The sequence below is a fragment of the Lepisosteus platostomus genome, chromosome 6 (assembly GCF_059453375.1).
Source record: "Lepisosteus platostomus isolate fLepPlt1 chromosome 6, fLepPlt1.hap1, whole genome shotgun sequence".
Lineage (NCBI taxonomy): Eukaryota > Metazoa > Chordata > Actinopteri > Semionotiformes > Lepisosteidae > Lepisosteus > Lepisosteus platostomus.
Window position 1 is genome coordinate 7,079,852 of NC_142616.1, and position 15,618 is coordinate 7,095,469.

Sequence of the window (15,618 nt, forward strand, 5' to 3'; positions counted from 1 at the left end):
TGAAAATGTTGGTAAGGAATTTACTCACCTTGAGGGAAATACCCACAGAGAGAGTAGCATCTCATTCATCAGCACTATGAAATTGTCAATGCAATAGGCATCAACTTTTTGCTACAATTTTTGTTGCTTCTTTTTCTCTGTAAAGATAGTCAGCATGTGAGTTCACCAAACTACATGTCCAGGGTACTGGTTCAGTTATTCTAGGCTAAGCTTTGTAATAGCTTAGCTTTTCCCTTATCTCCCTGGACTTCACCTTCTTCTGTGGTAGCTAACCACAACCTCACTGTTATTGTATCCTGCACACTACCTAATTATATTATAGAATCTAATTAGTGGTAATGTTATGTTGATTACTGATTGTGCCAGGCATGGAGCATTTTGTTTTTTTAAGTGTCATCACACAGGAGGTTTTTGTCTGAGAGTATATCACTGTGCTTATTATAGCTATAGCAGCACAGTGAAACACACCAGTACAAAAACCTCCTCTTACCTCCCATTCAGTATACTGGATTCACCTTGGCAACAAGCAGAACTTTCCAGTGTGACTTCAGGCAACTTGTCTGTAACAATCAGAAACTACTTTCCAACACAGGAGGTGTGCAGGATGTTTTTCGTGAGGTAGCATGTCACTCAGACCACTAGAGCGCTTATACCAATGTGGGACTATCCCAGTGTCACATAGCTCTGTGTATTGAGGTCAATAAAGACTGAATCTGGATGAAGCTCCTTCCTGCTCCTCTGTAGAAGACTTTAACACACCAGAAGAATGTCGTTTTTCCCACAGAAGGTTATCTACAGAACTTGAACGCTCAGTGTGATTTCAATACAATTTGCTTTTGCCCCGGGGGGGTCATGTTATACTGCTGCACTGTGGCTCCCACAGTCTTTATTGAGCTCAATACACACTGCAGAGCAACTCTGGGACTGTCTCCCAAGCCAACTGATTCTAACCGTTTTTATCTTTTTATACATAATAGCCCCGTTACAAGGGTGTCACAAAGCGTCTTTCAGGACCTTATGCAGACAGCACAATGTAGAAGGGAGTGAGAAAACATGGAGAAGAAGACTAGGATAGGGGCTGGAAGAAGAACAGAGGGCATGTCCAAAGTGCGCTGGTGTTCGGAGGGGTGTGTCCAGGGCAAACAAGTCCAAGGGATTCCGTAAGATGGTCCAGGGAAAGCCAATGTCCAAATCCGTGTAATCCATCCTGACGCAGACAAACGGAGTTAAAAGCCGGAGCGGGATCCAGCGAAGGGTCGGGGGAATAAAAGGGGGTAACGGGTCCAGGCGCTCCCAGCCCCAGGCCCAGATGGTCAGGAAGCCGTTGTGAAGCCTATGCCGTCGAGTAGCTCCTGGACTCGCGGGTAGGCGGGCTTCTAGGCGTCCATCTTCCAAAGCTGAGCCCAGACTGGCAGGAACATCTGGCTTTTATAGGACGGGAGCTGAAACTGGAGGCAGGTGCAGGAGATCAGGAATAAAACAAGAAAGGGCTGGAGCGTCCTTAAGAGGGGGGGTTTACGATCGTGACAAAGGGAATTCAGAAGAAAGTCAGGTCTTTACTTTATCAAACCTTGAGTCCATTTGGTGACAGACACAGAGCTGCAGGACAAATTTAACATATTCCAGTAATATGTCCATACTGATTAATACCGATACTCACTGATGTTGATATTTCCACAACACAGTTAAACACTCAGACTATAACTCTGTACATTCATTTTCTAACTGCTTCTTCCAATTCAGGGTTGTGGGGGAAGCTGGAGACTATCCAGGCAAGCAATGGGTGCAAGAGGGGGTACACCCTGGATGAGAAACTAGTCCATTGCATGGCACAAACAGACACAAATACAGACATACACGCACTCACACCAGGGCCAATTCTCCCAGAAGCCAATAAGCCAATCAGACCTGTGACCCCAGCTCCTCAAGTCAGCAATGCTAACTGTTGTGGTTCTCATATAACTTTCAATTGGGGTTTATATATTCATCCCACTTAAATTACTCTAAGATATTTCGAAGAGCAACCAGCTCTTCTCTACAAATACAGTAATAAGGGTTGTGAGAGTGTGGAACAAGCTACCCAGCCGTTTTGTTGAAAACAGGTACCTTGGTGTGTCTATTGAAATCACTGGATGGGATCCTTGGATAATAGCAACCAATCAAGCCAGAGAATCCAAATAGCCCTTCTCATACTCTCTTATTATCATTGAGAAGCCAAATGGGCCAAGCAGAAGAATGAAATCTGGTATTCGCAGCCAGTGCAGATAGGGGCTTTGAACAGCCAGTTTATAAATAAAGTCAACTTTAACGCCAGTACACTTCAGCAAGGCTTTCTGAGAAATATGAAAGCTCTGCATATACGATGAAAGCCTCTAAACCTCTTGACAGGTAACGAAGCCTAGAAAGTTATAAAACGGGCATTTTGGACAATTTCCCCTGTCCTCCCCATGAGTATGTGCTCTGTTGGCTTCATTGACAGGAAATAGGTTTTCGATTCGCACCCTGGCCAAGTGCAGATGTTTCCCTTTTGAGCTGACTGTAGCTCTGTGTTGGTGTGGAGTTATTATAGGCAATGTCAGGCAATGTTAAAGGCAATGAGAGCAATGTTATAGGCTGGAGGGCTGCTTCAAGACAGTAAGGGAAACGTAACACACTGCTTGAATGATCACACATGGTCTTTTCCCCTACTGACAAGTGAAACATGTGGCAAAGCCGCTTGTGCTTGAGGCAGCACTTGCCTTGTACTGCATAGGTCAGAAGAGTTATCAAAGACCTTAAACCCCAAATTTACTCTAGTTTAAGGATCAAGAAAGGTGATTCCAAAACAGAAATTAGCCACCATGCCTTATGAATGAAATCTTCTACATTTGATGATCATAGCCTGTTCACAAAATGGTAGAAATAACAAAGCTGTATTCTTTTTAGGTGATGCACAGATGTGAGACAGCAGAAACACACTTGCTTTATATAAAGGTATCCATTTCTTGGGAGACCTTTGGGAGGTGTCACTAGCAGAATTCATGGTAACATTATAAGTAATTAATTCATTCTTGCAATGCAGAAAAAGCCACATACTGTATGACCAAATTTGAATGAATTCGAATGACCCTCGAGTCAGAATAATAGATTCCAAAAAGAATGAAAGAGTAGAAGTAACATGAATTGAAACTGGATAGATTTGATGTCTTCTGAGCCCGACGGTAGCTTTAAGATTTTGTCTTTCTGGTCCCGGGTAATTGGTGCCCTGCAAAATGTCCTGCAATGGGGAATTGTCCCACTTCTCACCTGTATCTACCCAGATGGGTTTTCCAGGAATGGAAATGCAACGAAAGAGTTAATTAAAATAATGATGTAATTAGAATAGAAGTGGTTTATATCTGAAAAGCTTTTTTAAAAGGGTGATATCCTTGACAATTAAGCTGATGTATTAAATGCAATAGTATTTGCTGAAGCTGAATGACAAAGTATTCAGTTAACTGGGGAAAATACAGTCAATACAGTACAAGGGTCTGAACTTTTGTGGTTTTCTGAAAAGAAATGGTATGGCAGTTCCATCATGATCAGTACCAGAAGGAGTGGCATGAACTTTTGTATTGGTATATAACACGGTGTAGGGGGTCACACAATCGTTTATATCCATACAAAAACTTACACTGAGATCAGAGCAACTGAAAATTGCACTGAGACCATTAAAATCATTGTGCTTTTCCTCCATGATGAAGGACTTGATAAAGTCATATAGCACAGACTTCTTAGGAACAGCATTCGTGACTTATTACTTTATTAATACGTTGAGAATCCAGTTTAATTGCAGAGGGCTTCCTGTTGTCAAGGGCTGTAACTGTACTGGTGGGCTACATAAGGCTGTGTTTCTAACATACAAATCCACCGTCACTCTAGAGTGAAGTATATGAACAATAATCTGAAAATGAAAGGTCAAATTATGCATCAGATGCCAGACATACAGAATGCGCGCAACATCAGCTGTGCCTTCAAACTTGTTAATTGCTGTACACGACATACTGTACATAAAATCAAGGACTTAGGATTACCATATGCCACAGGTAAAATAAATAAGGATGATTCATGACTAATCACATAGGTATAGATATGGGGTGGTATAAGGGTTCGTAGCTCCGCCTCATTGCTCTTGAACCATGGGTTTGATTCCAGTTTGGGCGCCAGTCTGTGCAGGGTGTGCACATCCTCCCTGTGCTCTCCTGGGTTTATACCAGCTGAGAGAGGGCAAGGGTCAATATTTCAGTCTTTTCCTGGGTTTGTTCTCAGAATAATGACCGATGGCTCTTGGACAGTGCAGGAACAGAACCAAATGAGCATGATGGGCAGAATGACCACCTACAGCTCTCGGCCCTCCTGATGTTCCTTTCTGATGTTCAGTTTTATCAGCAACTGCTTGAGAACCGAGGACAGAACAATACAACTTTGTCCCTTTGCCTTGCTCTTCAGCATTGGGGAATACTTAAAGACATGGATGCTTGGATGGATGTAGGATGAAAGGATGGGATGGATGGATGAATGGGATGGAGGGAAGGATGAATGGAATGATTGCACTTAGAAGCACATAGTATTATGCATTTTTATAGAACAAATCTAGCTAATATCGCATTGCAGTTCACGCATTTTTTACATAAAGCATGTTGTTTATGTGATACAGTGCAAACGGACGGAAATGTGCTTCTGATTTACTGCTCAGACGCACACAGGTGCTTCCCTCCCTGCACTGCTGAGCTCTTAGGGTAGTGAAACAGTCACCACTGTGGAAGTGACTTGTGATTAATGAAATGGCTAAGCGCTATGGTGTCTCTCAGGGGAGATACTCTTATCTAACGTGGGGTCATAAAAACCTCTCTTCTGTGTGCTGTGGTGGTGAGCCTGCTCATGCACGAAGCCTTTAGTAAAAGCCTGCTGTGTCTGAAGCAACCTGCACTGTGAGCCCTGATAATAATCAAACTTTTTACCCACTCTTTGGTAGCACAACGCCACATTCTGTCCTTAAACATTAGATTTGATTTAATCCAGGCTTGATCTTCATTGAAAGGAACTGATCATAACCCTGATGACCTACATTACACTGAAGCAGTGAGCATTTCATGAACATTGAGAAAAATGCAATGATTTTAAAATGAAACTTGAGAGAAGTATAACAAAAACAGAAGTCTTGATGGCAACTGAGAAACAGTTGAATGTCCCTTTGACTGAGATGTTTCTTGTTTCCTTGCAGATGGGGACATTTACCACATACACTAGAGATAGCAATAATTAAAGCAAAAATAAAAATGTTAAAATCTATAGTCTTTTTGATGTGAGGGTCTTATAGACCATTGTCTCTTCTAAATGTAGATTTTAAAATCCTTTCAAAACTGCTTTCTTTGAGACTGGAGTCAGGTATACCAATGCTAATCCATAATGACCAAACTGGGAGAGATCAGCTGAATCAGGGGAAATGAAAATACACAACATGTATTGCCATGGACGCAGAAAAAGGCCTTTGATATGAGTGAGTGGGAGTTTTATTTCAAACATTAACTAAGATTACATTTTGGAGATACAAAATTGAGATCAATTTCAATTAGAATTCTGTACAAATCACCTTAAGCACAGATTCTTACTTATAATAATTTATCCAAGCTTTTTATTTTGGGCAGAATGCTGCCCATTGTTTCCACTTTTATTTGCTTTAGCTATTGGGAAAGCGGAATGTAAGTCGTGCCTGTTTGCAGACATTTTATACTTTAGTATAAGTAAGCTAGATAGATCCCTACCAACACTTTCAGATCTTAAAGTAATTCTTCCTCGGGACATAATTAGAATTTTCATAAGAGTGAGGTTAATGTCCTTTAATAAAAATCCAAGGATAAGTGTACATTATTTAATAAAACAATTGAAATGCAGGACTGAGGAGCCTAGATATTTAGATATTTATGGACCATTGGATCGGAAAAAATTATATGAATTGAATTATAATAATAAATAATAACAAACTTGATTTTATATCGCACCTTTAAAGGTGGCTTCTCAAAGTGTTTTACAGAACGACAACAAAAAAACACAAGATAAACTCAATGAGTGGAGAGTAGATGGGGGCACTGAATACAGTAGGAGCAGCAGAGTAAAGAACAAAACCAGTTAAAGAAAAGGCCCTTCTAAGAGAAGAAGGATTTCAGTCAAAATTTGTAGGAGTTTAGAGAAGCTGACTCTCTGAAATCCTTAGGGATAGTTTCAGAGCTTTGGGGCAGAGTGTAGATGGCCTTGGGGGACAGATAGGAGACCAGAATTAGCAGAGCGAAGGTTGCGAGGTGGGGAGTAGGATGATAGTAGCTCAGACAGGTACTGAGGTGCCAAGCCATGCAGAGCCTTATTGGTGAGCCTGAGGATTTTGAAGCCAACATGAAACCTGCCAGGAAGCAAGTGCAAGGACTCCGGATAGGAGTAATGTGATCACCTGCTCTAGACCTGGACAGGATTCTGGATGTAGTCTGGCTATATTTCCAGTAATAAAGTAATAAAACCAGTAAAGTTGGGCAAGTAGGGAGGAAGTGTTGAAGTGACATGCATTGTGGAGAGAATGCGATACCGGATGTTGTCGATCGTGGATCTTGGAGGTAAAGAAATCTAAAAATGTGTTGCAAAGTTGCGATGAGGCAGGTAATGTCATGGGGCAGTTTGGATTTAGCAATCTGTAGATGGTGGAGAAAAGGTTCTCTTGTTGTTATGGTTATTTTCAATAATGTAAGAGAAGTAGAGGGGTCTTGCAGACTGTTTTGTATCCTTATATTCAGACAAGTAATCTTTCCAAGACTGATAATGTATATTAGGCCAGAGAGTTTTATACAAAACAGGTTAAATATAATATGCTTCTGAGAAAGCAAGACACCTCCATCAGGTTCTTGGCTGGATTGAAATGATTAGCTCCCATCATGAGTCCCAAGTCTCACTGAACACATATACTGCAATTTCAGTATTTCCCTCCAGCAGTAATGAAACCAGACACAGCCAGAAACAGCAAAACCCGAAGCTGGGAAGTCAATGATAGTTATTAAAATTGAACACTCTAGTGTTTCTCCTATTTCTTCTAACATGAGCCTGAGACAAGCCTGGCTTTAATGCATTAATGCTTAATACTTTCTGAAGTTCTGTGCAGTTGGCAGTGTGTTTATCCCCTCTCGCCATCCTCCACACACACCTAAAAGAGAAGAAGCCAGTCATTACTATCAGAGTCTTTGCCATTTATGTCAGTTAGAATGCCCACTGGAACCGAATACTGAACCATGATGTACCCCTCTAATTACCTCACTGCCCTTCCAGCAAATCCAATCTGCTTTATGGTGAAGATCTGTCCATTTTCTAACAGCTCTATCCAAGCAGCTGTCACAGTGCGCGAGGCAGGATACTCCCTTGGTGGAATGCCAGTCGAGTGACCGTTAATCCTGCAAATTCCTAATTAGCAATCTGTGTTTTTTTTTCCTGCCTAAAAGATTTGTATTCTGAGAATGATCCCAAACATCTGGTAACAGGGTGTGTGCAACTGTCTAGGAAAATCCACATTGCTAATGGGACATGAGAATTCACAAAAGACTCCTGATTGTGTTTTTCACTCTTGTGTCAATGATGGCCTTACCTCTGCCTGTTCCCCACTGTTTTGCAGCAAGTGTTATAGTCAAAGAACTCAAAACCTCCCATCTCTCCAGCAGATGCACCTGAGCACAAGGCTTTGGGGGGCGCGCCAGTTTTTTTTCCCCCAGCACGCACCCCTACCATTGCTCTTGGGGCAACAGCGACCCCTGATCTTTGTGTTTTTTTTTGCGCCAGTCAGGGGTGCGAGTCCAGCATTGTGATAACTGGAACTTCGACTACTGGGGAAAAGGCACTCAAGTCACCTCTACCTCAGGTAAGTAACGCAACAGCTGAAGCTGAAGTAAAATGGCTATGGTTGTGTTTCATTTTGTAATAAATGCTGGACAGAGGTTAAACGGAGCAGCGTGTGTAGTTTTGGGGCAGAGCAACTGAGGAGCAATTACACTGTGGAGCTATAGCTATGGCTTCGATTACTGGGGGAAAGGAACTCAGGTTACTGTTTCATCTGGTGAGTCTGTTTTCTGTTTTCATTTAAATCTTAAAGATGCATCGAATTCTCCGAGCAGTGATTAAAATACATCTGCTGATATCTACACCGTGCTGAAACTTTATATTATAACTTTGCCAGAGTCCAGTCGCCATGTGTCCATATTAAAATATAGATATTAAAAATCGCAGATTCTTTCTGTAGAATACTTGTGGAAAGATGTGTACTAAGCAGTGATATCAAACTGAAAATCTGATGGTCAGTATGGGCTGTGAGCTCTCAGCTCATACTGGCCAACCATTGATTAAGCCTGTATTGAGAAGAGGTTTTTGGATTAGATAGCACAGTAAACACTTAACTGTGATTACTACGGTTACTTCAGTTCCTTCGACTACTGGGGGAAAGGAACGAGTGTCACCGTGTCTTCTGGTACGTATCGCCTTTTTCTAGTACTATTGTGATTTTTATGTGTTTGTTTTTTGTCGTTTTCTGTGCTACTTATTTCAAAGTTGGTTTCCATGGGTCTATCTTCTGGGTGCAGCTGAAAATATAAAACTATGAAAGACCTAAAAGTTAACAGTCCTGGCCTATACAGTATAACAGAACCTCTTTCTTTGGTTGCTCACGGGTTCAGAGCTCGTTTCGAGTGTTAGGACCGCACAGGTCACTGCGGACGCGCTCGGGAGCTGTCCGGTTTGATTCGGGTAGAATCGTTCCCACAGCGCTTAGTTTTAGAACTGAGATTCTAGCGACACACAACACCGTGACTATGGCTATTTCGACTACTGGGGAAAAGGAACCATGGTGACCGTCACCTCAGGTAATTACCGACGAAACATCTTTCTCTAACACGGTTTGAATTACGATATTTTTTTAAAACAAGAGAAAACGGTTACAGTATCCTATTTGAGACACGGAGGGAGGCAGTTTGTTTTCTCAGTATCCAAAGTTACTATTTGTATTATATAAGATACATGGTATGATTGTAATTTGTTCACCTTTTTTCTTCTTGTTGCCTTGAGAGAAATCGTTTTAATTGTGTTTCTGAGTGGGATCAGAGAGCTACTCCTCAACCTTTAAATTAGACTAAAGCCGTTATAATTACGCGACCAGGTCGGAAACGTAGTTAATTTTACTACCGAGAACACGGTATCAGGATTTGTACATCAACAAATCGTGTCAAGATTTGGAAAAGCTTAATTATGAGTGAGAAGTCGGCTTGTACCGCGTAGTTATTGCTCGACACGATAAGCGAGGTCCCGCACTGTGACTATGCTGCTTTCGACTACTGGGGGAAAGGGACCTCGGTCACCGTCACCTCAGGTGAATACTCGCCGCTCTGTATTGAATTCACTCCCCCCGTAGCCTACAGCCGATATCTAGACGTAATTTGAACCACACTGATTTTTATATAGGCTTCACCGTTGTGAAACAGACCGCTTTCGAGTGCTTGTGTAGCGTGGAAGCGTTGTTTCTTCGTCGGGTACAGTTACTTCGAGTACTGGGGGAAAGGCACAGCGGTCACAGTCACTAACGGTACGAAAAGACGTTGTTAGGACATTCCGGGCTTCTTATTTATTGTATTATCTACTATTGATTCATCCCTTTCATCGCCCAAGAGTAAAAACTACGGTAGTTCACGGTAGTTCGTGTATTTCATTAAGAAACAATTAACCAGACTTAAAAAAAATATTCATTTCTTGAGAAGAAACAGACTCAGAATAATTAAAAAGCTGCCGCACTGTGACTACGGAGCTTACGACTACTGGGGGAAAAGTACTATGGTCACGGTAACAAACGGTAAGATCATGTATTGATAACAATGATATTACTAGTCGCGTACTAATTCTGCGTCAGAAATTAGCGGTATCAGATGTTTTGGGCGTTAAATGGTACAGCGCTGTTGAGTCCTATGTGTTTCAGGCGGATATTTTATTCAACAGAAAGTCTAAATTAAATTGCATTGTGTCGGTACAGAAGGAGATGGCAGGGTTAGATTTAAACGTCTTGTTTTCTGCAGACGCCTTTAGGCAGACCTGAAGTACAGTTAAGGCGGTTTACGCACAGGTAAAGAGTAGAGTTACAGAGCTGTGCAACTGGAGAGAGTTTGATTACTGGGGGAAAGGAACCCAGGTGACTGTGACTTCAGGTAAGACATACTGTACACGTCTGTCGGATTTCAGAAGTGCAATATTATTTGTAAGCCTGCGTCTTTGTGTTTCACGGCCACTCATCCCACGACACGAAACATCTAGCACTGCTTTCAAAGCTACAACTTAAGATTTCTTCGCTATCTTTTACTGACTCAGAATTGATATTTCTGCCACCTTTTTCTATACGGTAGGTCATGCTGATGAGTGAAGTCAAACAAGTCAAAATAACAGAGGCAACGAAAAATGTTTTATTAGAATTATAAATGTAAAAAAATCATTTAAAAAGGGAAAACATTTGAATGGTCCTGAGCGTCGATATTAATGTTAACCTCCGTTTAAACAACTAACCGCTGTGCTACTACTACTACTACTTCGATCACTGGGGGAAAGGGACACAAGTCACCGTCACCTCGGGTAAGAAAACATCTTGCGTTCGTTCTGAATTCTTCTTACTTTTATAATTTAATTTGGCTTCGTCGTATTTCTCTGTTAAAACCAGGTCTAGCGATAGGAAAATGCTTCACGATTTGCTGAACCTGAAATTTAAAGAACAGCGTGTGCGTCCTTTATACCTATATCTCGCGTCCCATTAAAAAATATATATATATAAAGGCTGCTTCAATTACAGAACGACGTCCATGACACGTATTATAGCCACCGACACAATCTCATGTTAATTTTTTATATATTTTTTTTCATTAATGGATACAATTTTTAAAATTCGAAATCACTGCTTTTCAATATTAAACTGGGATTAAATTTAAAATGGCCATGAGAATCGACGACTTTACTGTCGATGCAGAAAAAAAATGCAGAACATGATAGGCGTTGGTATTTAATAACAGAAATGTATTTATTAAATACGTTCGCAGTTAAAACTGATAGACCTCAATCATTCCCAGATACTGTCCTAGCTTTTCTTTTTATTGGGGCTATAAAATAGCAATTACATAAAAAAAAAACTTTCCATGGGGCTTTCGTTAAATAGATAAGACTCAAGTTCTCGTTGTAATATAATAAACAGGATTTTATATTGAAAACGTTTTTGCACCGATAGTCCTGTGAACTAATTCAGTGTGACTACTATGCTTTCGAGTACTGGGGGAAAGGCACCATGGTCACCGTCACATCTGGTAAGAAAAACCCGTTTATTTCTCCTCTTTACCCCGTTGGAATTTGGACGGTGGAATTTTCTATCCGTTTGCTCGTTTTCTGTGGTCAGACATTTCAAATCTAAGGTCGGCATAGGTATGCTGGGTTACTGAATTTTAACTGGGCTCAATTGGAGAGGGAAGAACCGGGGGAAAGGTGGCTTTATATTCAATATTCGATCTTTCTAAAAACTTAAATTGTGTTAATTTCGCTGGAGCAGAAACAGGGAATTACAAAAACCATGCCGTTCCGTCGTGTCATACAACTAACTGCACACGCTGCAATTTAATATTCGAAACTGAATTGAAGATTGTAAAAATAATTGTAAAATGTATACGGAAAATTGCGCGGTTCGTGATTTTGGTGGAGTTTGAGCTAATGATCCAGTTTTACCTTCGTCTCTTACTCTCTAGTGCCTCAAAATAACAACTCAGGCAAGGAAACATTGTTTCAGGAAACATATTCAGGAAAATACGCGGTTTCTGTATCTGCTGTATCGACGTTGAATTCAATTTACTAAGGGCTGACAAAGCCCGACAAAATAAAAACGATAAGGGTTAATAGCGATATAAACGATAATAGCAAACGGTAAGGGTTTTCCGTACAGTATAAGAAACAAGGTTTTATGTTGAAAAGTTTTTGCACTGAGTGTCCGGCGAAATAATTCAGTGTGACTACGATGCTTTCGACTACTGGGGCAAAGGGACCATGGTCACCGTCACATCTGGTAAGACCTCTAATTTAAATATATCATAAGCGTGATTTCAGCGCGTTTTATCGAATTGTTTTGTTCAGTTAGAGCTTTAGATCCGAGTGAAAGAGTACGATAGAGACAGCTCCTATAGTCCGCTGCGAAAGTAATTCGTACCCAGTCCTGTTAGACTCGCTCCTCACTGGAAGCGAGCGGTTAGTGTTTTAATCGCGGCGGCAGAGCCGAGTCAGTCACTGTGCTACTGGGCTTTTGACTACTGGGGAAAAGGCACCATGGTCACAGTCACCTCCGGTAAGAAATCCGTTTCTTTTATTTTCCTAGCAATTCATTGCGTTTCGTAATTAAGAAGTAATAATCTGAAAGCTGTTCTGTAAAACGGGACACAGTCCTGACCCGTTTCTAGATTTCCTTAAAATTCTTCGTTAAAAAAAAAATTCCATCCAATTAGTTTGCCCCAACTCTACATTGGCAGACTGCGCCATCGAGCTGATATCAAGCGCCATAAAATTCAAGAACCAGAAAAAAGACCTGGATGTAGTAAGATAAATTAAAATGAGAACGAGCGAAACTTAGTAATTAAGTACTTAGTAAATACTGTTGTAGCCTTTGCACGCAAATAATACAGTAAAGAAAAATAAAACCATGTTTTGTTTTATATCAACATACCTTCAGGTTTCTAGTTCAGTCTAAGCTAAATGTTACATTTCTCTCCGCTCGTATGCGAGTCAGAATCCGACTATAAAGATCTAAGAACTAAACGTTATGGATTTAGGGTAGGTGAGTTTTAAGTCACAGTGCACCTGGTTTGATTACTGGGAATTACAGTCATATTTCTATTCGTTATTCGAGTTTATTTGCGCTATCTTTACATACGAGAAGAAAAAAAAAACATTTAAGCAATTTCACTTCCAAAATCTCCCTTTAACGGTCTCCTTTTCAAAACTTGAAGCTGCCAAGTTAACTTTCGCAGGTTAAACACACTGCATTGCGTTTGGGATGTTATGTACAGCAACATGGTTGATAAAACTAAACTGAAAAAGCATTTGTGTTAGCCGTTTTCCATTCGAAAACAACAAAAAATAATAATTGCTTATGTATCCTCACCTGTAAAACAAGAGTTTTTTTCTATAAAACAAACCATTTAAAATGTGACTGCTGTAATTTTTAATTTTTCGGTTAAAAATTTGTAAAATGATGAGAAAGGTAAGAGGACGCTAAATGATCCGACTTTATTTCATGTGACTATTTTATAAACCGCTCCACCAGAACAATCAACTAATTTCATCAATTTCCCTACGGGATTAATAAAGTATTATCTATCTATTAGTTAATTGACGCGATTTTTCGGGACTTTTATAGTCTGAAAATTATTTTAATTCATGTTTGACCTTTTTCTGTTTAAAGTTATAGACGTTACAACGCGATAGATGCTGCCATTGTATAAACTGTAAACGCTGTGATCGTTTAATTCATCGTTTAACTTTCTTCTTTATCTTTAGATGTAGGTTTCACAGTCTTGTTTCCCACTTGCTTCTCCTAATTTAAACAGCCTTAAAATCGATATTTTTTGCGAAAAGTAATATAAATAATTCTAAGAAACATTAATATTTAGGTTATCGTGTGCAAGACATTTTTTTCCATAAAATATTTGAAAAAGCAAAAGGTCGCACCCAAAACGTTAATCACACAACCACGAAGCCTGGTCGGTCTGTTCGCTATAGCTTGTAGTATTGTTTGGTTGGTTTTATTTGTTTTTCATTTCGCGACCTTACCCGGCGTTTTCAATAACGCGTTTATAATAATCTTCGATCTCGCAATCTTCAGCCATGTATTAGTCACGTATTAGTACTCTTTTACTGAAACACGGCTTGTTACTGTATGAGCTGTTAAGCAATTGATAGCCATTATTAACAGTTATTATTAGTGATTTAATACTGAAGTGTTATGCCTGATGCGTTCGTAAAAGTGAAGTTATGATGGGTATTATGAAGTTATTACTAACGATGAAAGGTATTAATTTCTTAGCTGAACCTTATAAAGCCGTTGCCTGTCATGTGCGATGTGCGATTTATCAGCACTTACAGGCGACTGCTGGAATAAAGTTCAACTAGATCCTCTGAGCAGAAATAAAAATGTACTCCTGTGTTGTTTGTGCGATCGCGTCGAGAAACTACAACCGCGGCCTTTTACGACAGGGAGTTTGCTTGAACTGTTCGCGTGAATTAATGGTTAAAACGTTTCTGAACATGGTCATTTCAAGTCTAGTTTATTACAGCTTGTTGAGTGTTAATTAAGTTCCTAGCCTCTCTTCATACATAGCTGGATAACTGTGTCTACAGGGTGATCAGGTGCCTGTAAGGCGTGAATAGTAGTTCATACCTAACCTCTTTTTTTCCAGGTGACACTTAAAATGTTTTTTTTTTTCCAAAAGCAGATTCTTACCCTTAATGCTATTTTTAATGGTGCATTAATCTTTCCTGTTAGAAAATGTTTTACTGGAGCACCTCATTCTAGACTAAACCAGCAAGGTTAACAACTGAGACTTGAACCAAGTACTGTTTGGGACAGGCAGTGATAAACACTGCCCTCCGGATTGGAGGAGTATTGCTCACACAAAAAAAAGTTAGCATGGTTTTGCAAGGAGTGTGATCACTAAGCTAGAGCACTGTTAATTCTTTCTTTTTGATGGCGGATCAGTTTCGTTACTGTCCACGTTAACTACCAACTTCCTAGTGAACTCAGTTCCTCTATTAAGTTCTTCATGTTCACTATCATGCCTTCCCGGTATGAATAATGAGGGTGATGCACTCCCACATGTAGATGCTTGTCGACAAGTCCAGAAGAAGCAGCTCTGGGTGGTAAGTTGGCCCAAGAGGCCTTGATCATTCAGACAAGGTCACTAATTAGCTTTCAACACCAGAATTAACACCTATCTGGAGGAGTCAGGGCTGTGTTTAGATTGAAAGGGTGAGGTGAAACATGAACAGGAGTAGAGAAACAAAAACAGGAAAGACCTCCAAGATCCTCCAGGAAACCTATCAAAACATAGGAAGGGTTTTATGTTTCTAAAATAAACTGGAGCTCTGTCACAGATAGTAATCTATTGTTTTGTGTTTCAATCTTCAGCTTCACCGACTAAGCCAGACCTGTTCCCTCTGGTGGCGTCATGCGGCTCTGGAACGAGTGGAGATGTGGTTTCTTTGGGCTGCTTGGCCACAGGGTTCCTGCCCGATTCCCTGACCTTCAGGTGGACCGATGATAAAAACAAGGAGCTGAGCACGTTCAAGAAATACCCATCCGTGCTCAGTGGGGGGACCTACTCCTCAACCAGCCAGCTGTCTGTGTCTGCCTCCGACTGGAACTCTGGAAAATCCTTCTACTGTGAGGCGAAACATCCTCGGGGTGATGTGAAGGCCGGTCCAATCCATCAAACTGGTAAGGTGATGAATGAACGGATTGATGGATTGATTTTTAGTCCTGATAACCAGATGCAAACTCAGTCATTGTGTTTCTCATAT

At 40.5% G+C, this 15,618-nt stretch overlaps 1 long non-coding RNA gene and 1 gene segment (V, D, J or C); one reads left to right on the top strand and one right to left on the bottom strand.

Moving 5' to 3' along the window:
- The window catches only part of LOC148659954 (uncharacterized), a 153,485-nt gene extending 141,370 nt beyond the window's left edge, over positions 1–12,115 (bottom strand). Inside the window, exon 1 of the long non-coding RNA XR_015939337.1 lies at positions 12,064–12,115. This is a non-coding gene — a long non-coding RNA (uncharacterized LOC148659954). The remainder of the gene's footprint in view (positions 1–12,063) is intronic.
- The window catches only part of LOC148659960 (immunoglobulin mu heavy chain-like), a 113,591-nt gene that overhangs the window by 93,895 nt on the left and 4,078 nt on the right, over positions 1–15,618 (top strand). Inside the window, 2 exon segments of the C gene segment in view lie at positions 8,049–8,104; positions 15,227–15,535. Of these exon segments, the coding sequence occupies positions 8,049–8,104; positions 15,227–15,535 (365 nt within the window).